Source organism: Dermacentor variabilis, chromosome 11, assembly GCF_050947875.1.
Source record: "Dermacentor variabilis isolate Ectoservices chromosome 11, ASM5094787v1, whole genome shotgun sequence".
NCBI lineage: Eukaryota > Metazoa > Arthropoda > Arachnida > Ixodida > Ixodidae > Dermacentor > Dermacentor variabilis.
This window is the reverse complement of record NC_134578.1, coordinates 92,755,494-92,783,165: the sequence shown is the minus strand read 5'-3', so window position 1 is coordinate 92,783,165 and position 27,672 is coordinate 92,755,494. Positions and strand designations below refer to the sequence as shown.

General features: G+C 44.0%; 1 protein-coding gene across 1 annotated transcript; it reads left to right on the top strand.

Annotated features, from left to right (window-relative positions):
* Positions 1 to 455: 455 nt before the first annotated feature.
* Positions 456 to 22,309, top strand: LOC142564798 (uncharacterized). The gene is made up of 7 exons (XM_075675961.1): positions 456 to 569; positions 2,327 to 2,435; positions 5,546 to 5,658; positions 8,283 to 8,348; positions 12,316 to 12,351; positions 13,698 to 13,763; positions 22,168 to 22,309. Exons 2-7 carry the CDS (start codon positions 2,339 to 2,341, stop codon positions 22,270 to 22,272), a joined length of 483 nt encoding a protein of 160 aa, XP_075532076.1. The 5' UTR covers positions 456 to 569; positions 2,327 to 2,338; the 3' UTR covers positions 22,273 to 22,309.
* The last annotated feature ends 5,363 nt before the right edge of the window (positions 22,310 to 27,672 follow it).

The window sequence follows — 27,672 nt, the reverse complement described above, 5'->3', positions numbered from 1 at the left end:
CATTAAAACACACATTCGTGCATTCCAGTTCATTGATCATGGCGGCGTATATACAACAGGAATAAATCACTATGCGAGTGCTCGCAGGTGCAGCCAACATGTAAAAAACAAATATTTTTGCCTTAGGGCCTGAAGGCTGCCTGAGTCGAGGCAATTGCGATGAAAACAGCAAACATAAATCACTTGAAATGTGTAGGCCAGTCAGCACAGGGTAGAGAATGAAAGCAAGACAAATGATACAGTGCTCTTATTGCAGGTGTACATACTCTGCACACACATTATAGGATTATAGGCTAAATAATGACTTTGGCTGCGTCGAGACAACCCCAGCTCTGAAGCTTATATGTTGCAAGTCTTCTATCATTTTGACAGTGGCGCTTCTGTGTATCTCATGACATTGAAAGTACGGTCACCTAAATAAGGTAGAAATACGCTGACAGCCTTGGTGGCGCAAAATATTTCAAGTAGGCTTTCGTCGTACGTGAGCTGGAGTACTGCTTTTGGAGAGGAGACGACTAGACGAAATTCCAACCTGGTGAAGTGCATTTTGAAAGCTGTTGATAAGTAAGGTACGTATATTAAAATAATGTTGAGGAGGGAATGGAAACATTGGATATTCAATTGTCATAAGCCGACAACGTAAGGCGAAAATCCCGACGTGCGTTTGTGACGTTCCTTTTTCATCTTTACCGCAGTCAGAATTCTGTTTTGTCTACGCTCTTTTCTACGCCCACGTGTCTACCCAATATTAGAGCAGGCATCAATTGCTAGGCGTGCGCACCATCGCATAGGTGCCAGTTACTAACAAGAACTTTAAAGGCAACTGAAAATTATTCAATCTGCTGGATGTGTTTGCTACCTAATAAACAACACCGTAGGAATGTCGTGCACGAAAATGTGGTTGCTAAAGCAAGCCCTGCCGGCTGCTACAGCGCGTAGCGTACGTGCAATGTTCTTGCACCTGCTGTCAAAGTTATCTGCCTTGAAGAAAGCATTATTCACGTTGTCGCGAAGTGTGTTTGAAGGAAAAACTAAAGAAAACAGAGGTGACCCATCCACCCTGTCCTGCTGGTTTACGGTGGTAGTTTCAATCTCCAAGGCAATGCATGGTGCAGTTAAACATATGTGTTTTGATTTGCTTCGCGTTTATACGCAGTTGTACACTGCGGTCAAGTATTTTTATAGGGGTCAAGTACTTTGTATTTGAAACAGCCATATAGCCTTATACATTCCACTGAGATTCGCAACAATTCCAGTAATTTAGTTTGTACAGTATGATTTATACCTTACATTGTATGTATTGTACAAGCGCAAATTGTGCATCAAATGTTGTAAGTAAGGAAACCGCGGATTGGGTTAACATTGAACAGGTACCTAGCGGCGTAAGTCAACATACCTGCGCTCTTACAGCAGCGATTCGAACCCACATATGGATAATTCGATTACTTGCGAGTCTTCTTCCTCTGGTAATTGGACTTGTTAATGGCTCTCTTGATCAGATGAATGAAGATGCTCTTGGCAGTTTTTTACATGATCCTATTGAAGAACTGCGTGGAGCGTAAAACCCATAGTGATGCAATTGGTTCTATTTTTTACGGCTTCAATCGCACCGTGTGGAAATCGTTGAGCCCTTTGGGCAGGGCACCGCATCTGCAGTGGCCAATTTCACGCGACAGTAAATGGAATACTAACTTTTCTCCACAAAGGTGCTGATTTACGCTACAACCGTAAATCGTTACGCTAGCAGCAGGCAAAGCACAGCACGACTAAGCCTTTGTTTTTCGCATTACGTCATTCAAATGCCTAATCTCATGTTCGAAGTACTCTAGGTGGCGCTGAGAGTATCTGTCTTGAAACAGAATAATAAAGGCTATTGTGGTGAGCTTCCCATCTGCAATGGAACAGTAAGGAGCGGTAGTAATTGTACTTTTGATGCAACTCAAGCCGTTACTTTGAGATTTACATTTAAAATGTGAAGAACATATCCAAACTAGTAATACGCAGTCCATGGCTATATAGATTATGAACTGTAACAAATAATTTCACTCTCTAAGCATTGTGGAGTGTTCGGACGTGCTCTCACAACGAGAGTAGCGTACAAAAACTTACTTTCATTACTGATAAATGTGCATAAAAGCTTTTCTAAAGCTATCGACCGAAAAGCGTTGTTGGTCGTACACCACATTCGGTAGGGGAGAATACTTCAATGTTTGTATTTTTAGGATTTATACAAAATTTCTCAAGTCCATCCTGCTTTATCTATTCTGCATATCATTCTTACGTGTTCTATCCACTTTCTTCCCATCTACATCATGATATTCAACAGCGCCTGTATAAAATGACTGGACGACATGTCCACACAACTACTTTGCTCGGATTCATTCTTGGAGCATGCGTCGTAAACTCAGGATCATCGTGCAACACGCAGCTACCACGTAAGAAGCACCGCTTGTTCTTCATCCAGCTTTATTTGCCCCGTCCTTGGAATGCGTCGTTTTGAGCACCTTTCCTTATAAGCACAGACTTCTCGTCAACGTCTCGAAGAAACATCCACGGAGTCCATTTTGATAAATACACAATTTTTTTATGTAAAACACTGAGAAAGATAGTAGAGTCGCTCCAAGTGACAAATGTATGCATGTCAAACACAAGCCAGTTTTAATCTTTCTGAGATAACAAATTTTTATATGTGAGAATGACACATTATGTTCTGATCAATACCTATGATCACACAATAGAATAGAACTTAGTTCAAAGCTGATCAAGTCTTACCCGTGCTATGCCAAATAGTCAGTATGTGAGAGCGAAAGTGCGCATCGCCTGTTATTCAGACATGAACATCACATGCTAATCAACGGGCGTACCCTTAAAATAAAAAAAGACGCAACAGCAGCTCACATTAGCTCGACCGAATGTGTTAAAGTATCACATGATTTCTTTTCTAAATGCGCTTCTTTGTGCTAAAACGGTTGAAGAAATAGCTTATATGTAACTTACTTGACACTTTATTGTGCACCATTATGCAAAAATGTTTTCTCAAAGTCAACGCAGAAAGTATTATCTATAGTAGCAAATCGAAAAAAAAATTGTAGTTGCTATCTAGAATATTTTTAGACGAGTAGCATTCGATCAAAGCAAGCCCCTACACATGAGTGATAAATTTTGAATGCATGCTTTAGGTAACTGCAGTCATTTCATTGGAAGACTATCTGAACAGTGTCTTAAACCTTGACGATGCCTATCTGTTCTATGAAGGCACATTGCAAGTTTACTAATCTGCTAGTCATAGGCTGTAGGTCTTTTCTACGAAGTGCTCAATAATGTTACGATATTTGTCCATAGCGATACTTCGATTCTACGATGTTTCACCAACCCGCATATTATTTCCTGCCTGCGTCACCTTTTGAAGATAGCTGGGACGTTGCATCATAGATGAGGTGTTCATGTTTCAAAGTATCAAGTGGCACTTAAGTGATTACCTCTGATGGGACAATACACAAAGTTTTTTGTCAGGTTTCTCTCTAACTCCTGATGCAGTGAATTATGACGATGGCATCTATGAGTCATAGTGAACGAATAAAGCACTTGAAACGACGCTTTTTGATGCCAGAAGGAAAATGAATGTACACTATGCGCAGCAGAGAACTATAGGCGGATGGGCGTTACACGAAGTATGTGGGCATAGTTTGGGCTCGGAAGCAGCTCCTGTCTACACCGAGTACACGGGCCTTGTGCCAAGTACGATGGTACATTTGTGTCTTCACCTTACAACAATTTTAGAAACCTGCGTTTCTCATCGGCTTCACAATAATAACGTACATTGTAAGAACTTTGTCATATTTGTCCTTTAATACGGACGGCGTATCGGTAATTCTGTACATTCTACAACGACCTAAAGATTCGTAAGGTGCGCTTTCTCGTGCGAGCACACCCCTGCTTGGCTCATTAGTTAAGAGCCGAATTAGGGCACACGCGGTACATTTTGCAAGAAAAAGTGATAACTTCGGCATTCACAAGAATTAGTCATGTTACTTAGACTAGTCACCCATCGCGGCTGCCATACATGAAGAAAAACGCTTGCCGAATACAGAAGTGATGCGCCAAAGAGCGCTCAAAGATGGACGTGATTGAGCACTGCTACGTTTAGTGGAAACAAAAGCACAGCTCTTCCACGAGTTTGTCCCTTTTATACCTGGTCAGACAAGCAGCCGTGCGTATCCCAGTGCTATTACGGAGCACAGTGGCTTTTAAGAGTACAAATTCGGCGGGTGCCATCATTTGTAGCCTCACAAAGAGATACAAATAAATGGTTACTGCCTAACACCCCTGTGACGTTTGACTCGCTGGTGCAGACAGAAAAAAGTGAGTGGAGAAGGGCAATGTTGTCTCCGTTATCTTCGATACCTGCCGGCATATGGGCGCCTGCCGAAGTGGGCGTGAAACATGGGCGAGCGGTTCCAAACAAGAACGTGCTGTTTTTTTTTTCAGCTCAACAGCTACCGAGCGCTTCGTCTACGGATGCCGTAGAAACCCCGATTAGAGACGGTGTACAGACAATACACTTTCCTGCAATAATTACAATGGTGCTGCGATCGTTCAGCTGCAATAGAAGAGATGGTTACTGCACGAACTTTCCCGATCTTCGTGCACGTGGCTTCAGACGTTCTTGTGGCATCGTTTATTAGCTTTATCTGCTTTCAGTGGCCTGAGTTTCAAATAATGTGATACTTTATTGAAATCCAGAATGCGACAGCATTCTGCAATCACGCATAATCGCTTCTAATTGCAGTAAACAGAGATAGCCAGCACGAGCTCTCAATACGCTATATAACGTCATTCGTGACCGAATACACACATATTCAGTAATACAGTACAACGGAAGTAGAAAAGCGTGCATTACCGCAAAACATTAGCAATACCACAACTACCATTTAATGAGTTTTATAAAGGTTTCTTAGTGAACATCTGACATAATGTGCCGTAATCTTGCAAGCAGTTCACGGTATAAATTGAGTGTGCGCCGCGGTTACATAAAGCCTGGCCTTCCTAAGCCGCAATTTCTCCGAGATATGAAATACAATATAGTTTTTGCCCTACATTGTACCGTGAAGTGATTGTTACAGTGAACTTCATATGTGCCTGTATATTTATTAATCTTTTGGACAGACGTAGACAAAGTTTCTTATTGAAAATTATAGTGGTGAAATGCAAGTCATATCTTCAAATGTAGCGTTCACTAAAGTGGTCGAATGACGTATTATCTCAAACATCACTTACACCGCATACAAGGACAAGGGACCGAAAGAACGACGAAGACAAGCGCTGCCGTATTACGATTATCGATTGCTCTCACAACAATTTTTCTACATATGAGGTAGGCTCGCAAGGTGTTCTAACGTTGCTTGCTGTTATCTGAACACCTCATCTGAAAAAAAATGCCCCATGAACCTTTGTTATTCCTAAGTATTCCTTTCTATTTGGTATTTGAGATTTGAAGTTGTGTTTTTAATGCAGAAAAAACATTGTCTTTCTCTCGCAACTACAGGCATTGGGCCTCGGCTGCTCCAGGCGAAAGCACTTTTTGGAGAAATCTTTCGAGTATGCAAGGAAGACCTTGTTGCATATGCCAAGACCATTCCATCCGACAAGTTGCGCTTCGTAGGTAGTCGAATATTTTATACGTTTCTAAATGACACATACTGCGATAATGTGTTCTTAAGTATTCTTACACTTACTGACTTCTTGTGGGATCTATATTGCGCTAGAGATTTAGAATTTAGACTTTCTTCAGGTTCTTCATAAACTGGCTAAGTGGATAGCTGCAGAAACTTTCAATGTGCAATGAGGTTGTACAAATAGTTTCCGACATATTTCCTATCAGAAAAACGGACAGGAGACGTTTTAGTTTGAGGCCTGATGAATTAGGGGAGGAGCAATATTTAAAGAACAATCATGATGTAAAAATATTTTCAGAAGACATCAGCTTATTATAGTGAAATTGGTGATGACAATGACCCTTGTTTCAATTAGATGCCGACTCCGTGCCAAATAGCTTGCGCCACATGCCCAAGACCATACTTAGCTGTCTGCATAAAGGTATATGTACAAGCTGCAATATAAACTATCACATAAAGTTTAATTTTTGCCTCTCCTAGAGCCCCAAAACCCTTATGGTCTCATTTCAGGACACCCTTGCAGATTTTATATGAAAGGAGGAGGAGGAGGAGGAGGAAATAACTTTAATGTGTGCCCTGCGAGTTGGTGGGGAGGGCCGAAGGCCTCGCCTAGATGACGGCCAGGAGTTCTTGGCCTGGCGGCATCCTCGGCCCGCTGGACGGCCCATAGCTGGTCCTCGAGGGCGGGGCAGAGCAGCGCGGCTTCCCAGCTCGTGCGAAGGCTGCTGCTACAGGCCGCGTTTCCTTTGTTGTTATGTATCCCTCGGCATTCCCATAATATACGCTCCAGAGTGGCTCTGGATTCACATGTTTTGCATTTGTCGGTTGGATATACATCCGGATATATGATGTGCGAGAGCACAGGATTCGGATATGTCCTAGTTTGTAACTGCCGCCATGCGACAGACTGCTTTTTTGTCAATTTTGCGTGAGGTCGGGGGAATATGCACCTCTGTAACCTATAGTGTTTCGTGATGTCATTATATGTGGTCATTGTGTCCTCCCATTCCCACTCGTTTACCGCACCGTCACGTCCGGAGGGTGTCGGGGCGTCACTTGCGACTGCGGCTCGGCCCGTAAGCCCTCGAGCTGTCGTCTGTTAGCTATAAATAGTTTTTGCAGCAGGTAAAGGTGAGCTATAGTTCTTCTCGATTAAACAGATTGGGATCACTGTAGTGCCTTGACATTAGTCGCCGTGGAATGCCTGATTTATTCTTGGTCGATGAAGCACCCTACACAAGTTTAAATTCATTTGACAGAACGGATGAAATACTCCTTATTTGGCTACCACACGGCGAATGTATAATTTGAGCTCTGGACAAAGGACTATTCTTTATGTTAATTTCCGAGTGCATGGTGGTGTTTCACTAAATTTTGTTGAGGTTGTTTCGCTAGATACCGTGCGCTAGGCAGCCAGCAGTAGACCTTGTTGCTGGGCGAGTTGGTTGGGATCTAAAGAATACATTGTTGCGCCAAAAAAGGAAAATAAAGTCTTGGGAAGGAAGTGTACAAAAAGACAGATTGAACACTTTTCGTACTCTTCCTTCCCAAGTCTTTATTTTCCTTTTTTGGAGCAACAATGTATTCTTTAGATCCCAACCAACTCGCCCATCAACAAGTTCTACTCAACTACATTTCTAGTACAGTGGGCCCCTTTTCTATGTCTCAACCATTTGAGTATCAGCGCGCATTCTGTCTTTTCGCACTCTTCCTTCCTAAGTCATTATTTTCCGTTTTTGGCACAACAATGTATTCTTTAGGCAGCCAAGAGCAGGATATGTTTCTCGTGCAACCTGTTTACTGCGAGTTTACTATAATAAATTGGTTGTAAGAGAAGGTTTTGTGAGAGGTATTTCTACGAACGTGTGAAGGTGACAGCACTACAGTGAGGCGAGTATGTGTAAACGGAGTTCAGTTTCGAGCAGATGAATGCCAGTAATTCGAACGCGTCTGGATGTTGTGACATTTGCAACAATGTGCAATACTTTGTAATTTTAGGTTAATCTTTTTGAAGCATAAAGGGATCATTGATTGGGCTAGTTTTGCGACAAGAAACGAAATCGTGTGCTATCAAGTGGATTGTCAGTATGATGTTCAATGGCAAATCATTACTGTAGATTAAGAAACAATACTGGGCGCAACAAGCTACCTTGAGGTACACCTGATGCCACATCAGCCAGAGGAGATGAAATATTGTTTACAAATTTCACATGGATCTGCCCATTGCTTTCCCCGACTGGTGTGTACTTCCAGCGGCACCGTCTTGGGTCTTTGTAATGACATCAATATTGCCTTGTCCCGTACAATATGTTTAGACAATGGGCATTCAAGTTTTATATATAACAGAGTCCTATAAATTTCGTCCTATATATTTTATATATTATGGAGACATTACATATGCTCATATAGTTCTGTGTGCTAACGCAAATGGTGCTGTGGATTTCAAAAGTTGGATTATTTCAAAGCGTTTTAAAGCATCTGTGGACATCTTGCTTGGGCTTGAAACTGTTCTTAGGTAGAACATATTGAGTTTTTTTACCATTGTTAGCCAAATAGCTTTCGGACGCTTCAGATACTATAAAATGCCCTATGTTGTTTTTCTTTCAGGTAATGCAAATGACATGCGCTCAGTATAACATATGCAAAGCGTTGATACGAACAGAAGCACAGCAGGTGATATGCATCTTTATTTTTCTACGATAAGCTGCATCTCTACGCATCTAAACCAAAAAAAGATGATAAAGATATAAAGAGCATATATTAGTCAATGAGAATTGTCTGAAATTCGAAGCAAAGCACGTCAGTATTTAGAAGCCTCTGTGAACGCCAGCGGTATTTTGTGTTTGCAAAGCAGCGCATGAATACTCGTTTCTTTCTAGATAGGGTAACGGTTGCAATGAAGCGGTTTTACCAACCTACTATTAAAAGTGCTAGTTCTTGCCAGTTTGCACACCCAGCACTACATGAAACTACTTCCTACTGCTTGCTATTCATATGCTTCGAGCTATCACTGTTATTAATTTTTACTTCAATAATGGGCATCCTTTATTATTACATGCGAAATTTGTTTGGGGTATTCCTCACTCCTGGCCATTGCCTAAACGAATATATGACAGAAAGATTATACATCACACAAAGAACAGAAATGCTCAGCATAGCTGAAGAGAGCTTAGAAACACCGTGATGCATATATTTATCGATATATAAAGGCAAAATGGCATCAAATCAATTAATTATAAAGTTATCTATTGAACCCAGCAAAAACGTGCTAAGAAAATAAAATTTACTAACTGACGAAAATTTGGCGGCATTTGACAGTGTGTCTTCAATACAGAATAAGTTTGACCGAGCCTAATTGAAGTAGAAGAAACCGGAACTGCTTGTGCTTCTTCCCTCGTAGGCGGTTTTTAGTGTGCCAGAAACAAAAAGAAAACATGTCAAAGACTACACTTAGCACTTTACAAATAACACAGGTCTCAAAGAAGCAACAATATCGACCAATAGAAAAACAAACGCGCCTCAAGCTCAAACACAAGTTTGGCGAGGTATTATAAAACGCTGGCTGCATCTGACAGAGTTCTGTTGCGAAGAACACTATCAAATGTTGAGGCTTTTCTCGCCGCCAGCGCTGCCGATGTTATTTGCAGGTGCATTCCCCTACCCAAATGAAAAATTGTAGGCTACTCGACAGTGACTGCACGTGGCTTGTTTGTTCTGTACGCGGCTGTTTCTGCAATACATTTGCCTGCGTTATATGCTCAATTTCGTGGTTCACATTTAGGGCCAACATTACCACCGACCGATTCTAGCACATGCCGCCTGGTCTAGCACAACATGATTGGAGTTATGGTATGCATACAAACAAATCAAATATACGCAGATTTATTTTCGTTGTGTTGTACGCCCAGAAAGGCTCAGTTAGCCTTGTTCATACGCGTGCGCTTCTATAGGTGCGTACGCGATTCCCCACTCTCGATGCTTCCCAACGCACTCCGAATTGCTGGGGTGCTTCAGCAGCGAAGCGGCTTCTTAACACTCCGTCAATATGGCGGCTTCTGTAGGAATCCTCGCCTTCTGTTTGTTTTTCGAGACTTGATACCGCAAAGATGAGCACATTCAATGTGACACAATGTTTATACTATCTTGATTCTATACCTGTCTCTCCATGCCATGCTGCATTATGCAGCCGCTGAAATGTAGCCTCCTTTGTGGCGCCACCTCCTTTTCGTCTCGGACACCCGTCTTCCTTGAGGCAGGTTGTTCCTCAGTGGGCAGTTGCACCCTCCTAGCAATTTAGCCCCGTATTCAGAAAAACATCTTAACATGAAGCGCATGCTTCATTTGATATAAATGACGCCTGGTGCGACTGTACCCAAGGTGCTCATCGGGTTGGCCATGGCGCGTTCGTCGCAGGCATTGTTTAAATCAAGTGAAGCGTGGCCTGCAAGTTAGATGCATTAATAAATGCGGGGTAACCCTCGAATCACGTTAGTCTGCATGGAAACCAAAAATGTCGAATGATGCTGCTCTTGCGGCTGCTTTTGTAAGGTCATTGGAGATAGTTGGCAAGCCACCTCCTGATGAACGAGCATCTTTATTTGGGTATGTATTGATGATTGGTCGCTGTAAACGCGCATTGGGATTTCTCTAGCAAGTGCCGATGGTCGAAGCTTGCTGCTTCCGTATCTTTTTGAAGCTGCAATGGAGGCTTAAGAGAACTGAAATAGTGCCAGTGAAATTTACAACAAAAGCCTAAAAGAAGTCATAATCAACAGTCTTCAATACGTTCTGAATTTAGCCTGTCTGTCACTTAATTATTGACATGGTTTTATAGGCCAAAGACGTCTTCAATGCAGCCTATAAATGTCTACCTAAAATGTTCTGTCAAATGGCGACAAGTTTCTTTGGGTGCGCAACCTTCACTTGACGGGGCTACCGAAAACATTCCAAGGACGCCTTCAAATCTCACGTTCGTGTCTTTTTCGTTCGATTTATACAGCAGTTTTCCTGTGCTTTTTTATTTTGTAAGAAAGAACTTTAATTCATGCCGTCCCTTCTCATCCTTTGATTATATAAATGCAGTCGTTGACGTCATAATCTGTCCATGTCCTCGGCTATGTGCACTAGAACAAGCTAGAGCCATTGGCTGTCATGCTTGAGCACGGTGTGTGGTATAGGAGTTCAAGAGTGTATGCGTTGTTGTAACCTCTACTACATTCACCAAATGTAGGAGAGTTGACCTAGAGCTGTGGCTTAGGATCTGTGGGAGCGCCACCATGATCAGCAGCACTGAAGCCAGTGCTACTAGAAGACGAAGACCAAGAACGCGGGAGCTGTGTGTCAATGCACTTGGGCGTGTCTGCTCAAGACTGGGGCTGGCTGGCTTTAGGCGCCGGACCACGCTGTTCCCACAATGGCGTCCGTAAGGTGGGGCCCAGGCTACGTTCTGTGACGAACAAAGGTCATGAAAAAAGGGGGCAGTGGTACTTATTTTGTGAGAAGCGTCTGCTCTCACTCCCTGGTGCGCGAGCGTCTCTATGGTGCGTGTTGCACCACCGGTGTCTGCTGAGGAACGCTTCCGCTTCCTCTTGTATAGCCGTAATAGGAGTCGGCGTGAGACCCGGGAGTGGTGCGGTCTCCTACGATCTGTTTCAGGTCTTTGCGCCGCCGTTCGAGAATGGTACTGCCGGAGCCGGTGACATCCCTGACGCAATAGCTTCCGCCCAGACTCCGCGAGCAGTAACACTGCTAGGTGAACCATTGTGTGGATTTCCACGCATTCGGCTCGGTAGGGCGTTTTGTGGAGTGTTTGGTCACCCGGTGAGCTCTCGGGAGCTCAAGGTCAGTTGCTAGCGGTAGCAGCCGTGACTCCGTTCTAGCGACGATCATGATTATCTGCGACCTTCCCATCGTGTGAGCGGGCTGGAGCACTCGGCAGAGCGAGATTTCGGATAAAATCTGGACCAGATGTGTCCGCGGGAATGGTTTAGGCCCTTGGGGTTCCTGCAACAGTTACACAAGTCGGACGCTGCACCACATTGTCTGCCGCCTTCACCCGAGGTGTGTGCCAGGGAAACCAGGCAAGTTTAGTTGCCTTCGGGTTCTTCCAACACTTTCGCGACTTGGATGTAGCCTGCTCCGTCGACCCTCACTCGGTGCAGGCGTATACAAAGTTTACTCGCCCATGTGCGTATTTTGCCACAGGTGCGAGCTACCGCGGGCCAGTGTCATCGTTGGCTTTTTCAGAACAAGGAGCAGTATTTCAGTGCCACCATGATCACCAATATTGGTGCCCGTGCTAGAAGAGGGGAAAGGTGAAGAACGCGCGAGCCGTCGCTAGAATATTTTGGGCACGTATGGTCGGGACCAGGTCCTTCTGTCAAGATTGCGGTGCCGCGCCGTTCCTTCATTACTTACGCAGCCCAGGGTGGCATCTAAAGTCGCTTCCATCTGCGCTGTGCTCCTGTGCTACAACATCAAAGGAGCGGCATATAATTGCAAGGAACACGTCTCCGGTTTTCGCGTAAAGTTTATTCGCACTTTATATCAGACATGTTAGCTCACATTTGAGCAAAAATGTGACCGCGTGCTTTCACGTGGAGAAGAGCTGCTAGTGCAATCTTTTTTTCTTATGTTTCAGTCATACGACTGTATGTTAGAACAAGTGCATAACGAGGTAAGTACACCCTGTCATAATGAACTGTCAGCAAATTGTTCTATTCGTAACCTATATAAACATGATGTCAAAACCAGTGATAAACCTAAATACGTAATACACGTATATGACATTATCATTTTATTTACCGGTAGCGATACGGATGCCTTACTACACTTAAAAACACTTCATTGTAGAGTCTAAAAGCAAGGATTGAATTAAATTCTTTAGGTATGCTGCAACAAAATATAAAAGCTGTAATTTTTCCCTTTAAGAAACAGATTCTTTCTGCAGAGAACATATTGCGTATAGCTACCACGGCCATTGAAATTGTAGCAACCATTAGAACTCAAGAAGTATTTCTTCAATTGTGGTATGTTATGCTAACCTCAAATATGATAATTGAATAACTAATCTTTCAAAATGTCTCGGTATATTTGCAAGACTCCGCTCGTGTCTTCTAGTGTTTGTTAAGACATTATAACAGCTTCTTTTTGTCATTTGTCAAGTATTGTTTCTTGTTATAGGGGAAATACACCAACGAATAATATTATTCAGACATACAGACACAAAAAACTCTTAGCTATATTAGTGATGACTGCTGTGTCCAAACTGGTGATTGGCAAACCATATAACATGGTTCGAATGCCGAAACTCTATCAGTAATTCCTTGGAGTAAGACGTCGCCAATCACTGCAAAAACTAATAGCGCTTGCTTTAATATATTTGGTCTGGAAACACATGTTATTCCATAACGTACTCGTCACGAACAGCATTGGATCATTCCAATCTTCGGAACACATTTGGGAGATAAATGCTACAGTTCACTGCTCCTATGTCATTAAATAATTTACTCCAAAGAACAATAACAATTGAACAATGTGGTTCAAGTGATTCTAAAGAATTTTTATTATCAAAATAGATGCAATGCTAATTTAGGCCTTAAGGAATATGCCTGTGCATAAAGTAGTTTGTACATATGACATTAGTGTTCGTGCAAATTACGAGTTGTATGTTATAAAACATTCTCACGCTTTGTGACGTTCAATGAGCTCGCCTTACGTCCTGGGTGCTTTTCATGCACCAGGGAGGCTCGGGTTCTCCTCAAGTGGCGAGCCTCACTTTTCTTCAGACCATACCTGCATCCTTGAGATGAAAATAAATTTGAACGATGGGCATCGCACGCATATTCCTAACTTGTAATTGCTTCGAGGATATAAGTTTTCATTCAGGCACTTTAATACAGCGCTAAATGCAAAAATACTTGATGTAAGAAGCACAGATTGTATACTCGATATTGCACCTTGTGTAGTCGCATTTGTGGGTGCAGAAGTTGCCTCATGAGAATGGCGCTGTCCTGTCCACAGAGTTCGTTGCATTACACTCGCCTGAACTTGACAAAGGAACACATGCATGCAGCGGACAAGGCCGTGGTGAGTGTTACTCTCAGTCGCAGAAATCGAATATCACAGCATGAAACATTCGTTATCACTAGGACGAAGAAGCATTCCCGGTTATGCCAGTTGGTGGGGGGTCCATGAATTAGACTAAGGTACGAGGGTCGTTTTCTTAGCTAGCGCTAAACCAGTAATATATTATTGACCCGCACTTCAACTCAAAATCATTTTCTACTATGCGCGCAGACCTTTGAACCTTGTTTTGTTTTAGTTCAAACACACTTCTTTTAATCGGTCATTACGTATCGCGCGTTCACAATGTGGCAGAGGTGTGAAATACTAAAATACAAATGGTCAGGTGCGTTATCGAAAAGATACAGTTATTACCTTCCTAATTAGAGATATTGAGGCACGTATGCCAATGGCGAAATTGAAGGCGAGCAGGAGTGAAGTCGTTTGTACCTAATAAAAACATTAACATTATCACCACTGTAAATTTATGCGTCACGAACTTCTGCTCCCATCTGTTGTCACATCAGTTGACAAATCCTCCAAGTGATAACGCAAAGCTTCTTTTTTGTTGGGGGGTGGGGTGATCCTATCTGGAAAAATAACGATAATGACCATCATCAGCCTATATTTATGGTTACCTCCAATTACATCTGTCTTGCCCTAGCTGACTCCAACATGCGCCTGCTAATGTCCTAATTTCATCACCCCATTCTTGCGCACTCGACAGCGCTGCCCTGCTCTTGGCTCCTCCATTCTGCAAGTCTTACGGTCCACCGGTTATCTACGCTACCCATTACATGGCCTCCCCCGCTTTAATTTCGTTTGATGTCAACTACAATATTAACTATCTACCTTTGCTTTCTGACCCCCACCTCTGTATGCCTGTTTCTTAACGCTACCGCTAACATTTTTCATCGCATCGCTGTTTGCTCGGTCCTTAACTTGTTCTGCAGCTTCTTCGTTAACCTTCAAGTTTCTGCGCCACGTGTTAGCAATAATAGAATACAATGTTATCCACGAAGGTGTCCTAGTCTTCGTCATCTTGGCGCGGCTGGTCGATTGGGCGTGAGATAGGCAGTGGGAAATCAGCGTTTCAATCCGGACTTGTAGACCACGGAGACGTCTATTTCTTCCCGTCTAAGACTCCACCGTCCTAGGTGACCTGAAGGATTCTGTAACCTTACCAGCTAACGCAACGGGTGATTGTCACTGCCGACATTAAAGGGCCGACCTTATATTTAAGGTGAAAAAATTTAGGTAGCCCATATAGTGTCAAAGCAGTATTTTTCCGTCGTAGAATAATAGACTTCCGCTTTCGATATTGAACGATTAGCATAAGCTACGACATTTTCATTCCTGTATTTTCTTTGGAATATCACTGCAGCGAGGCATACGCTAGATACGCCGGTATGCATTTCCGTAGGCGCATCGTTGTTCAAGAGGGTGAATTTTGGTGGTGAGCACAGGCGCCGTTTAGGCTCTTGGAGTACTTCGGCATGGGGAGCTTGCCCGTTGAACTCGACGTCTCGTTTGGTGAGATGGGTCAATGGTTTCTTGATGCGAAAATGTCATTGACAGAGTGCCTATAGTAGGCGCGAGGCCAATTAATCTAGCTGCTGCTTTCTTGTCAGAGGGCTACTTAAATTTCGTTATCGGAGCTGTTTTCAATGGGTCAAGAAGGAGTCAGGATTTCGTGATGACGTTCCTCAGTAGCATGAGCCATCGCTAGAGCGAAGCCCTTTATGCTTTGGCTTCCGTGTCTTTTTCGTGTCCGTCAACAAATCAGCATCTGCAAAAACTCAGCTACCGAGTGTGATGCAAAATTGTCTAATTCTACGCAAATCATTACCGTCTCATCACTTGGTCATGTACTTTTAGTAGAGTAGTTATCAATACGCACTATTTTAGAAATCAGGAGACTTACAGGTAGATAGTAACGATAGTAACGAGATACGTCTTTGCTTGCTTACGGTTGTATCAGCCATTGTATAAGAGAGTCTTACGTGACAAACTTCACCTTAGGGTAGGCACAGAAGGGCTCACACATTTAGAAGAGCTGATACGAGAATGTGTGCGTAACTATCGTCACAATGACAATCGATCATGGCAATAAATGTTTTCGTAACTTTGTCTGAAATTCTATGTCACCTCAGTGTTGTGTGCTAAACAGGGACCGCATTCTAAAACGATCACTTACGGCGATGCTGCCTCCTTTGCCATGCCTTCGCCATCGGCAGAAACTGATTCCCTTCATTAGCAAAATCGGATCAACTGATTGGCAGGTTGAGCACTTCGTCATTCTATTTTGCTCGGCCAGTCAAGTCAGCTCGCGTATGAGGGCAGAACTATCGCCAAAGTGGATGGTTTCAGCATACGTTCCCAGCTTTGCTGGCCATAAACATTTGCAGATTGGAATGGCTCATGATTTACACTAATCGAAGCTGCAGTTTCCCGGCTTCAGGGTAAGGCCGGCTGATTTAATTCCTCAAGAGGGATTCCAAGCCGCTTAAGGTGATGTCGAAATTTAGGCAAAGATGATGACGCCATCCAAGTAGATGAGACACATCTGGCACTTAAGGCCTGCCAAAACCATGCTCACCACGCTGCTGGAATTTCGCAGGTGCTGAGCAAAGTACAAACGGCATGACCTTAAATTATTAGAGGCCATGCGACGCAATAAAGGCAGCCTTTTCTTTTTCCCTCTTGTTGACGCCGATTTTCCAGTAGCCAGTCGTTACATCCATGAAATAAATATATTTTGGTGTTACAGAGGGGGCCCAATCCGTTTTTCCTCTGTTGGATGAGGTATACGTCCTTCTAAGTGTCTTGTTAAGCGGACAATATTCGACTGAAAACTCAGACTTCCATCCTTCTGCTTCACCAAGACAACAGGATACGCCCACAAACTATTTGATGGCTGAATAATTTGTTTATGAAACATTTCGTCGACTTGCGGCTTCATAGCTTCTCGATCCTGCGTACAGACCAGGTACTGGTTCTGAGGCATCGACGGGTTGCATTATTCGGTCATTATGCGATGCATAGTACTTTGTGATTGTCTAATCTTTGATATCGCAGAAAAGAATTCCTTGTGCTGGGGTGTAGAAAACATAGGCGCGTTACTTGTTGATGCAGGGGAAGACGTGTATTCGTGGCGAAAGCTGGTTCGGGAACTATGATAAATCGGAATATGGAAGAAAAGCCGTATCGCAGGTCTCCAAAATTTTCTTCTTTAAGCGATCGTCCTGACTTCGCTGATGTGCTTGTGCTCCTGGCTGACTTTTTTCAGCATCACTGTCGTTTTCGTCGATGCAGTCAAGCGATACCCCTTGTGGCGCAAATTTTATGGTCGAGCAGGAGATGTTGGTCACAACCGGTGACACCTTCTACGGCTGCGACTGTTTCGGTTCCGACAGAAATGATAATACATGAGCGAGGTGGTTTGCTAACTTGATCTTCGACCACACATAAGGCAAGGTGACTCGGAGATCTCTCCGGCTGTATTGCGTGTTCTCTGGTTAGCTTTATCGATTTAGACTTCAGGTACATAACGGCACCCTATTGGTTCAGGAATACTACACTGACAATTACATCTCGAGAGCACTGTTGAAGAATAACGAAGGCCTCAGGAAAGGTTCGGTCATAAATGGTAATTCTTGCCGTGCAGGTTCCAGTCGGCGTTATCAGGGGCCCTCCAGCTGTTCAGATTTCAAGGCTGTTACACGCCTTGCTCACTTTCTTCAACTTGGCGGCAGCTGATTCACTGATGATTCAATAGCCCACTCCTGTGTCTAGAAGAGCTGTGACTTTGTGGACATCGTGTAGGACGTCAAGAGCGGTGGTTCTTTGTCTTGCGCTGCAGGTAAACCGTTGCGTCGGGTCACGGCTGCGTCACTTTGTCCTAGTGATGTTATGTCGAGTCTTGAAGTGAATCGGCGGTGTTTTGATTGAGTTATGTCTTCGTCTGGTCGGTGGCGTGTCATTGCTACGTCGTCAACATGGGCCCTGCAATGGCGTCTTCGACTGCGGAGGATTTCCAGCACTGACGGACAGTAACCGCGCCTCCATCGACTTCTGGTCTTAATTTTCACGATAACGGCTCAATGACCGGCTGTGGGATGAGCCAGTGTATGATCGCCGCTGCGGTGACACATATCGTCCTGCCAATTGCGAACAGGGACTCCGTCGAGGTCTCCAGTCAGTGGTTGCGATGTAGTAGGCAATCTGACGTGGTCGTTCGCATTGCATCGGGCGCGGTGAGTTGGAGGCGAACTCTCGACGCCGATCTCGTAGTATGAACGTCGGCTGTAGACGTGGCCCGTTTCTCCGCAGGGACAGCGCAGCGGGTGGTCGTCCAAATATGTCATACGTCTGTCTTTGGTGTGCTGCGCTGGTGGATATGCCCTTAGGTCACCGGTGGTGCAAGGCGGCGACTGACGACGGAATTGCTTCGAAGCGTGGCGTGGGCGCTGTAGAGGGAAGATGGCTGCGGATGGGAGTGGCGTAGCACATCCCTACTGGCTGACGTTGCAGTGGTCCAGAGAGCCCAGGCAACTTTTCGATTTTCTCACATGCATTTTCGGCATTCTGCGGGTGGGAGCGGCGTAGCACATCGCTTCTGGCTGAGGCTGCAGTGGTTTTAAGAATCCTAGCGACTGCTTCACTTTCCCACATACATTTTCGGCATTCAAAGCAGCTTGAGACTGCAATGAAGGCAAAACGTATTAGGCTCCTCCCTAACGACCAATCCGAAGGTAGCACACAAGTGTTTAAACTTCGGCGTAGTTTGTCGTTAACATGCGGTGGTTATATTGCCCTTCCACATTTCGAGTTTTCTTGCGATGGTGATAGCCTGGAAACGAAGCTCTTCGACAGTCTTCGCTAGACTTCACATCAGTATGGCGAAACGTTCTTTCTTCCCACAACGCAAGACCAAGCGCAGTTTTTTCTCCTTGGGGATTTCCAAGTCGGTGTGGCGGAAAAGCTGGGTCACGTCTTCGGTAAAGATGACAACGTTCTCGCTACGTAGCTGCTTTCGGGCTTCCAGTAGAACTTCAGGCCATTCTTTTCGCACACAGCTGGCAAAGAGCCTAATGCACTTGCTGTAGAATAGGTCTCGCGTTGTAATGGCGTACTCGGGGTTCTCGATACCTGTCTCCCCGGCAGCCAACAAGGACTACAGTGGCGCAGCTAGTCCTCTGAGTTCGAATTGTTGAAGATTGAAACACCTTTGAATGTCTCGAGCCAGGTTTATGTATCGTTGAGTGAAGCTAAGTGGAAGATAAGCGGTTTTGAGGAGGTATGCCGAAGCATTACCACACTTTATAGTTTGCCCTGCCTAGAGATTGACTCTTGGCACGTGTTCCACGTGTTTTTAAGTAAGGTGATGCCACATTAGTAAAAGTTACCGCGTTATATCACTGCCTTCATGATGTTAAAAATTACTTGACCATATTATAGCCAGTTCAAGTAAATAAATTTATATGTAATTACAGCATACTTTCTTCTTGACAACATCTTTTTCGCAAGACCTTTTCTACCGCAACACAATTACCAAATGTTATTCACTATTTCTCTCGTGTTCTTCATAGGTCCGGACAAAGTGGTGTAATATTTTTAGATTTTAGAAAAGTGCTTGATCTTGTATGTCATATGAACGTTAAATTAAACTAGAATTAATTACCCTTTGAACCTACTTATAGAATTTGGTGCCTGCTTATCTAACTAAAAGCATGCACTTCATTTCAAATAATGACCACTCATGCAACGAACTTCAAATACCATCTGGAGTGTCCCAGTGCAGTGTATCTGGCCCTTTACTATTCGTGATATACACTGACGACTTTACAAATGATATAAAATCTCCTAATTCAATTTGCAGACGCTTGTGCACTGTATAATGAAATTAACCGCCACGAAGATTGGGTAGTACTAAACTGTAATGTCCAAAGCATTATTTATAGGTATTATCAGTGGAGCATGAAATGAAATGTCAGAAAAGTAGTATACTTGTCAATAAATAAAGAACAAATAAAAAATACCGGTCGTTTGTTTACAGACTAGGTTTCGAGCTCCTTATGGATGTCAGCGAATACAAGTACTTGGCAATCAATATAACCAAGAAACTCAGCTGGAGTACTCGCGTTTCTAGCATATGTACCTATTCGTTCAAGAAACTGCTTTGTGAGGCATGAGCTAAAACATACACCTCCTGGTACTAGGTTAACAGCTCATACAGTACTGATTCCCCCTAAACTCGTATTGGCCAGCTTTGTCTGGAATCCCTATACAACTAACATCGGCATGTTTGAAATGATACAGTGTTAGGCTGTCAGATTCGTCTATTTTAAATATCAGACAAGTGACTTTCCCGCTAGTTTAATGACACATCATAGTATTCAGACTCTTCAATTACGAAGCAGAAAGACTAAAATTTCTGTTTTCGGTCAAACAAAATTTCGTCTATAAACTCAGATCCTTATTCGAAGCAGCTTACAACACGGCATCCTCACGCTGACTTATAACACCCGGACTGGTCTTTTCAAATATTCCTTCTCTCCATGCACCATAATGAATTGGAACAATCTACTGTTTTCACAGTTATCCAATTTTATTTTTTTATGACATATATGTCTTTGACATCACTGACAATAATTTAGTGCGAATTTATACCCACACTTATCAATTTTCTTGTGTTCGGTTATCCTGTGTCTCATCAGCTAGAGCGACAGCTTTGTAATATGTTTTTTTTGGGTATCTGTGCGTGCAACACGCTATTGAGAACATGGTTGCGTTGAGCGTAAGTTCGTAAACAGCATTACATATCATTGTGTCGATTAGTACGCTTTATTACCCTTGCACTTGATATCGCTATTTGCTAATAATTGTACCATTCCTGCCCTTTAGCTTTTCGTTTTTCTCCTTTTGCATTTACTGCCGCTCTTTTTTGCTGGGTAATGTTGTCACATACTAATATTTGTACACTTTGCTTTCTTATATTTTCATGTCATTTTACCCCTCCTGCTTCGGCCCTCGTCCGGGCCTGCAGTACTCTGTAAATAAATGGTCGAAAATGGCATCTGCAGTTCAGAAGCCTCGGCTACTTACGTGTGGCTCACTAAACCTTCTACTGTAGTTATTGGGGCTCTCATAAATTCAAGAATGTGTAGAGTTGTCCAGCCATAGTACGAATCCGCAGCAGCGGTACTCCGCTCCGCGGAGCGTACGCAGGCGAGCCGTGCTCGTAATAAGAATATCCTGTGCACCACTACTCCCTTCGCGCAGAGATTTTCGTTACACGAGACCCGGCTATAACATCGGCAACAGACAGCACCATAGGTAGCATTCAAGAAACTTTCCATAAAGAAAGGCGTGTCGCATGGTGATCGATAACTTTTAACGTTTGTTACGTGGTGAAATGCGGTCACACGATAAGCAAGTATGCGTGTAAAGGTGAATAACCCGGAGGAATTAATCATTTTTAATTTAAGTGCGCTAAACACACATAGAAGACGCATAACAAGCAAAAATTACAAAGAAATGCTGGAACATTTTTCACTAAGAGAGGAATAACACAAGAGCAGAAACTGGAAGCGGGCTCCACCCCACGCCTTCTGTTCTTTTGTTTCAAATTTTTACAGACAGTTCTCGTTATATCTAAGCGATAGAGGTACATTTTATTTGCGTAGCATTGTGAGTGGGGCAACACTGCAGCAAGAGATATTTCATTCGCCTGTCTTCTTTGACTGTGCTTTTAAATTAAAACGACTCGCGTGCCAAAGTTCTCCCCATCCTGTATTGCTGGTCTGGCAAATGACGCTTGCTGCCTCTCATTAAGCTATGACCGAAGACAATTAAGCAGGCACTTCGTACATAATACTGAAGCTTCGCAAGAAAAAGAATATTCCTTGCTGTGTTGCCTGGAGGCAACGTTCGCCTGTAAAGACGTTCTTATTTTGCTAAAATTCTGTCTTATATAATAGTCAACAATAACTGTTTGCTGGCTTTTACAGGGCATCACCTATTTAAGCTTCGACAGACTAAAATTTGCTTACAGGTTATGATTTACTATTGTCTCGCAAGCTATTCTTCAAATTTTTTCTTGATAGCTATTTTAGAAAAGTTATATAATTTTTGTGTTTAGGCGCTAGAGCTCATCACAAACGTTAATGTGGTTTTCGCGCCAAGACAGTGAACGATATTGAGGTTTTTGCGTTCACGTGCTGCACACATTCCTGATCTTTAATCTCTGCAAGAGTAAGCACAAATAAAAATCATGCAATACATGTCTATCATAAAGCATATTTCCTTTATAGCGCAAATGTTGCGTGCTTTCGACTTTTTGCAATTCACGCTATGTTCGCAGTGGCTAATAGGATAATCAATATTCTGCCACACTTACATGCTACATTGCTTTAACCTCTTTCAGGCCTGTGCTTGGAACATTGTTGGTAACTCCACTGCCTACATTCAAGCGCTCGACGATACTACTGCGCTTATACGCCATGCTGCTTTGACTTTTGGGTGGACCTGAATGAATAAATCGGCGCGTAGAAAGTGCGCTCCATTTGCTGAACTTGTTCAGTCTGTTTGCGCACAGCTTTTTTTATGTATTTGTGTACGGGATAAACGCTGCCAAGGAACATTTCACGGACGAAATGTTTATCGCGTAATTAGGATGGTCAAGCATTATACTGACATAAACATGTCATTATCACACAAAAAATTTTACAACTATTGGGTTTTATGTGCCAAATCCGAAATCTGATTTTGAGGCACACCGTAGTGGGGGCTTGGGATTAATTATGACACCCTTTGGCTCTTTAATGTGGACCTAAATCTAAGCACACAGGTGTTTTTATGTTCCATTCATATTGAAATGCTGCGGCCGTGGCCGGGATTCAAACCCTCAGCCTCAAGCGTAGCAGCGCAACAAGGCCACTGAGCAACCACGATGAGTGAGCAGAAACATTTTAATAACATTTAACAACCAAGCTGTATTGAACCTCGTGCCGATGTATATCCACGGATGTCTGGTTGCTTTCCTGATGTACAACCTAAGTTGCTTTATCTCTATAATATGCACTGACATTGTGCACAACAGCTGGCTGTCAAAAGAAGCCTCAGGCAGGAGTCCAAGACTCGACAAAAGGACATGACATGGTGCTAAGTTTCAGGGGTATGGCAACAGTGGTTCTTCACGTACTAGTACGTTCTTATTCTAGTGGTAATTGAGGATTTGAAGTCCCTCTTCTCGAAGCTTGTAGCACTTTTCACTTACTTAACATGTGACTCAGGTTCTTCGAGTTCACGGACGTGAAACCCTTGTCTTTTGTACAGACAATTTCCCTGTGCTGGGTTACCTTTGAAGTTTTCCCTACCTCCTACATATAGCGCAGCATCACATATTGACCCTCGGGCTTTCCTATGGGTACGCATGCGAATTTTCGTAGAAATACCCATGTAACCAATTATATAACTGCAAGTGTTGGGATTTAGGCTCTTCCATTTGGAATAAACGATGCTTCTCATTGCGATATTCTAGTAGGTAGCCTCGCGTACATCTGAAGCCTAGCACCAGCTTTCATATCTTCATTGCACTGCACTCAAAAGCCGCAAAAAGTGGACATTCAAAAATGTGCTCCTTTATAAATGTTCTTCACCCCTGGCCTTCACTTAACACATTTCTTTTACGATGACTAGCTACCATACGCTATAGCGATTATTTCTAGCGAAAGTATATCTCTGTGAACAGGGGCCCTGTTTTCCTATTTGCCCCCTTCATTTTTACTCGATCTAAAATCTGCGAGTTGTATCCCTTCTTGGTATTGACAGAAATGTAACGTCGCATCTTCAGAACTTTCTCTGTGTCAAATGGCCACCTATCAGGGTCATAAAAATATTCACGTGATACGAAAATCACTAGTGCGAGGCGTGGAAGCCTCCTTATGTAAATCAAGTTCAACAATAAGGTGCGCGTCGTTTCGTTCTCTCAGGGTATCGGTTAAACCATTCATAAAGTGACCTAAGCTTGTTTCATTAATCCGTTGGTGCGTCTTCATAAAAGATTGCAAAACGCTACTCACCTGCTTCGTTGGCATGAGCTCGATCAGGAAATCATGACACATGAAGACCTGAACGAACTCCACTATTGTTAGTATTTGCAGATTGACGGTGACTTATTCACTCGGAAAATGTTCTTTGCAGCTTGTACAAACTTTCTCGTTTACTGTGTAAATTAAACCAGAAGAGCTGACGTGAGCGAAAATACAGTTGGTGCCTCATCCTTCACGATGCAGCCATTGTAGATTATGCCCTACGACAAGGTCTGGCCGTCCAAGTGATCCACTTCGCCGACGCGTTTATATTGTATTGTCACGTTGTAGTGGCACTAAAGAACCAGACAGTAGCGAAAACTGCGGGTTATGAAACGATCACTTTGCTGGGCGAAACTGTACCAAGAACAACATGTGAAACTCATAGCACAACGATAATACAGCACAGATGGTGTTTGCCGAAATCTGATTTACGGGTCAAATGCTTCGGGCATGCATATATTACTCGTGTATTGTAATGTAATCGCTGCTGCTTACGTGGGTTCGAAGATGAACAACACCACTCGCGTCGCACATGGAATCTGATTTCAAAAAGCTTTTCTCGCCATTGAATACGGGACAATTTTCGCGGGAGTTTCGATACAAGAGTGCGCGTCTTGCTCCGAGCGATCGCATTGCTACAGAAAAACATGTGAACTTCTGTCATATGTCTCCCTCCGCTCTTTAATTGCGTCATGATGCTGCTGCTGACAGAACATCAAAGTGAAAAAAATTTATGAGCCATTCAACTCTATGAGGCAGGATGACTAGCAAAGCTGTTTAGCGCACGGCACAGATGCCACATAGTATTTTGAACACACGTACGAACGTAACTAGTGTCCTGATCGGTGGTCACTGTGAAGACAGGTAGGCAAGCACATTCACACATCACCTTTCGTAAGAGTTTGACGTAGTAGTTCTGCGGAAACCCGCAAGGTGGAGAGAAGCAATGAATAAAGGTAAAATGAGACATCCACCCGTTCGTAGCAATTGCTACAAAGGAAACCCATACGGGTTCCTCGAAAGAAAAGCCTCATAGTTGAAGAAAAATTCGTCCTGGTCCGGGACTCGAACCCGGGACCACCGCCTTTCCGGGGCAGCCGCTCTACCATCTGAGCTAACCAGGCGGCTAGCAGATGGCAGGGCGAAGTCGAATTTGTCGACAACACGAAGCAAAGGCAAGAGTTTGACGTAGTAGTTCTGCGGAAACCCGCAAGGTGGAGAGAAGCAATGAATAAAAGGAAAATGAGGAACCCGTATGGGTTTCCTTTGTAGCAATTGCTACGAACGGGTGGATGTCTCTTTCGAGGAACCCGTATGGGTTTCCTTTGTAGCAATTGCTACGAACGGGTGGATGTCTCATTTTCCCTTTATTCATTGCTTCTCTCCACCTTGCGGGTTTCCGCAGAACTACTACGTCAAACTCTTGCCGTTGCTTCGTGTTGTCGACAAATTCGACTTCGCCCTGCCATCTGCTAGCCGCCTGGTTAGTTCAGGTTATTTCATGGATCCGCCTGGTTAGCTCAGATGGTAGAGCGGCTGCGCCGGAAAGGCGGTGGTACCGGGTTCGAGTCCCGGACCAGGACGAATTTTTCTTCAACTATGAGGCTTTTCTTTCGAGGAACCCGTATGGGTTTCCTTTGTAGCAATTGCTACGAACGGGTGGATGTCTCATTTTCCCTTTATTCACCTTTCGTAATAATGTGAACTAATTAGTTATTTATTTAATAATTACTAATTATTTTTATACGAGGTGTTCAAGACAGAAATGAATCAACGTGCGGAAGACTCGAACTTTTCCCAACGTTCTCGCCCGAAAAGTACCGCGTCATCACATCCACCGCCTGCTGCCGTCGCAGATTCCGACCGCATGCCGTTGATTTCAGAGAGGTCGTCCTGGAAGCATAGGTGATGACGTAGTCGGTAGCTTGAGCCAAAGTTGCGATTAAGAAAGTCTCTTTGGAACCTTGCGTAGGCGCCATCGAATCCCGGCGCCATGGCCTCGTGGCGTCGACGCCTTTGCGCGCCATTCTCGGCGTCGCGATATGCGTCGTCGGCTGTTGCTCATCGCCTATGCAGCGCACAGTGCGCACGCTGTTCTTCTCAGGACGCCCGGTTGGCACGACATCAACGCTCTCTCTCCCACTGCTGTTCTCGCTGACGCTCCTAGTTTATGCGCTGCTCTTCAGATGTACGGAATACGCATAGCGTTCCCATAGAAACCGCGGAGCGAAACGGTATCAAAAATTCCTTTTGTTCGCCTTACAGGTTCGCACTACGTCACGCGCTACATCATACACTCGCGGAGACACAGCTGCGCTGGGGCGCCGTTTTAGACACGGGTGACTCTTAAACCGAGCTTAGACGCGAGTGGCAATACGCGTTTGCTTTTGTTGTTGGCTCTTGTACTCTCACTTCTTAGGGGGCTTTCCGCGTGGACGCCATAAGATCCCGGATCCTAACAATAGGCAGCTTCGCTGTAACATGCGCGCACATATAAATAATAACGTGACAAAAAATAAAGTAGCAAGCATGGCATCCAAGCAAGCGCACTACGCCGACAACTTCAGCGCCTGCGCAGCACCTCTGCAATAACCAAATGCTGTCGGGAAATTCATCAGAGCCGATTTGTGGTTCGATTTGTGGGTGGTTCATTTTGCGCAGTGGGTGAGTTGCCAGGTTCTTCAGCGCGTTCAAGAAAGACGGTGGTGTCGAGGTTCTCTTGGTGAATGACGTCAGGCAGCATTGCGTCAGGTGCTGTCACCTGGTTCCTTCCTTACATCACCTTGGACGGCATTATCTGCTCTGATATTTGTACAGCCGTACTTTCATCTAAGGTAGAGTAAGGGAGGAGAGTGCGCCAAGTCTTGCGTTTTACATCGGCGTACATTGTCGAGATGTCGTCCAGGACCTTGTTCTGGCATTCGTGAAGACATTTCATATGTCTTTGGTCGGCGGTTGTCGTCCAGAGACTGGACTGGTTGTAGGACAGCAGTGAGCGAGCTTCGCTGTGAAAGGTACCGTGTCGTATCAAGACGTATTTGCCGAAGTATTTCGTTACTATAGCTGCAATTTATTTGTGAATAGGGTACAGGAGCCGTTAGGAAATATGATGCACTTATTCGCCCATTTTAATGTCGTAACGTCGTAACGAGCTGGTCTTGAGCGAGCCGCCGTGAACTTAGTCAGTAGACTCGTGGCGGAACCTCGCGGCACCTACGCCATGTAGCCGACCGCATCTTGATGCCAGCTCTCAGCCAATAGCAGCCGTCCCAGTGAATGACAAACTAAAGCGTCCGGTAAAGAAAATAAAGCGTCCAGAAGAGAGTGAGGACACCGCCGCCTTCTTTTGAAGAGAGAGCGTATGAGAGTTAGGTGACTTCGGGATCGGCTGGCGAGCTCCACACCCCACGTTCGACAACAAAACTTGGCTGAGATGTTCACAGCAGCGTATGCTATCCGCGTACTAAGATATCTCGCTGAGCCCAATGGGCGGTTCAGGGTCCCTTTAACCAACACAGTATACAGAGTGTCCCAACCAATATGAACCAAGATTAATAAAAAGGATATACAGCGTAGCTGGACAGAACGAAGGTAATTTTATTTGCCGTCGTTCGGCGAGAGACTATATTTTGCACTCACAGTAATTACCTAATTAGCCATCAATTAAGTAACTTCTCAAATAATATAAATACATGAACAATGCGAATGAGAAAATTCTAAAGCAACATGCAAAACTCCCGATGCAGTTTTCTGTTGTGCAATTAAGATCTCCTACATAAAAGTGTTTTTCCGAGCGTGAAGGAAACCCGCGAATACGCGCAATATTGCCGATAGAC

What these genes read in the sequence shown, in the direction of transcription:
- LOC142564798 (XM_075675961.1), top strand. Translation starts at nt 2,339, where the DNA reads ATGACTGGACGACATGTCCACACAACTACTTTGCTCGGATTCATTCTT. An exon ending in GTGCAACACGCAGCTACCAC is followed by an intron (nt 2,436 to 5,545) that starts GTAAGAAGCACC and finishes TCGCAACTACAG; the next exon opens with GCATTGGGCCTCGGCTGCTC. An exon ending in TAGAACAAGTGCATAACGAG is followed by an intron (nt 12,352 to 13,697) that starts GTAAGTACACCC and finishes TCCTGTCCACAG; the next exon opens with AGTTCGTTGCATTACACTCG.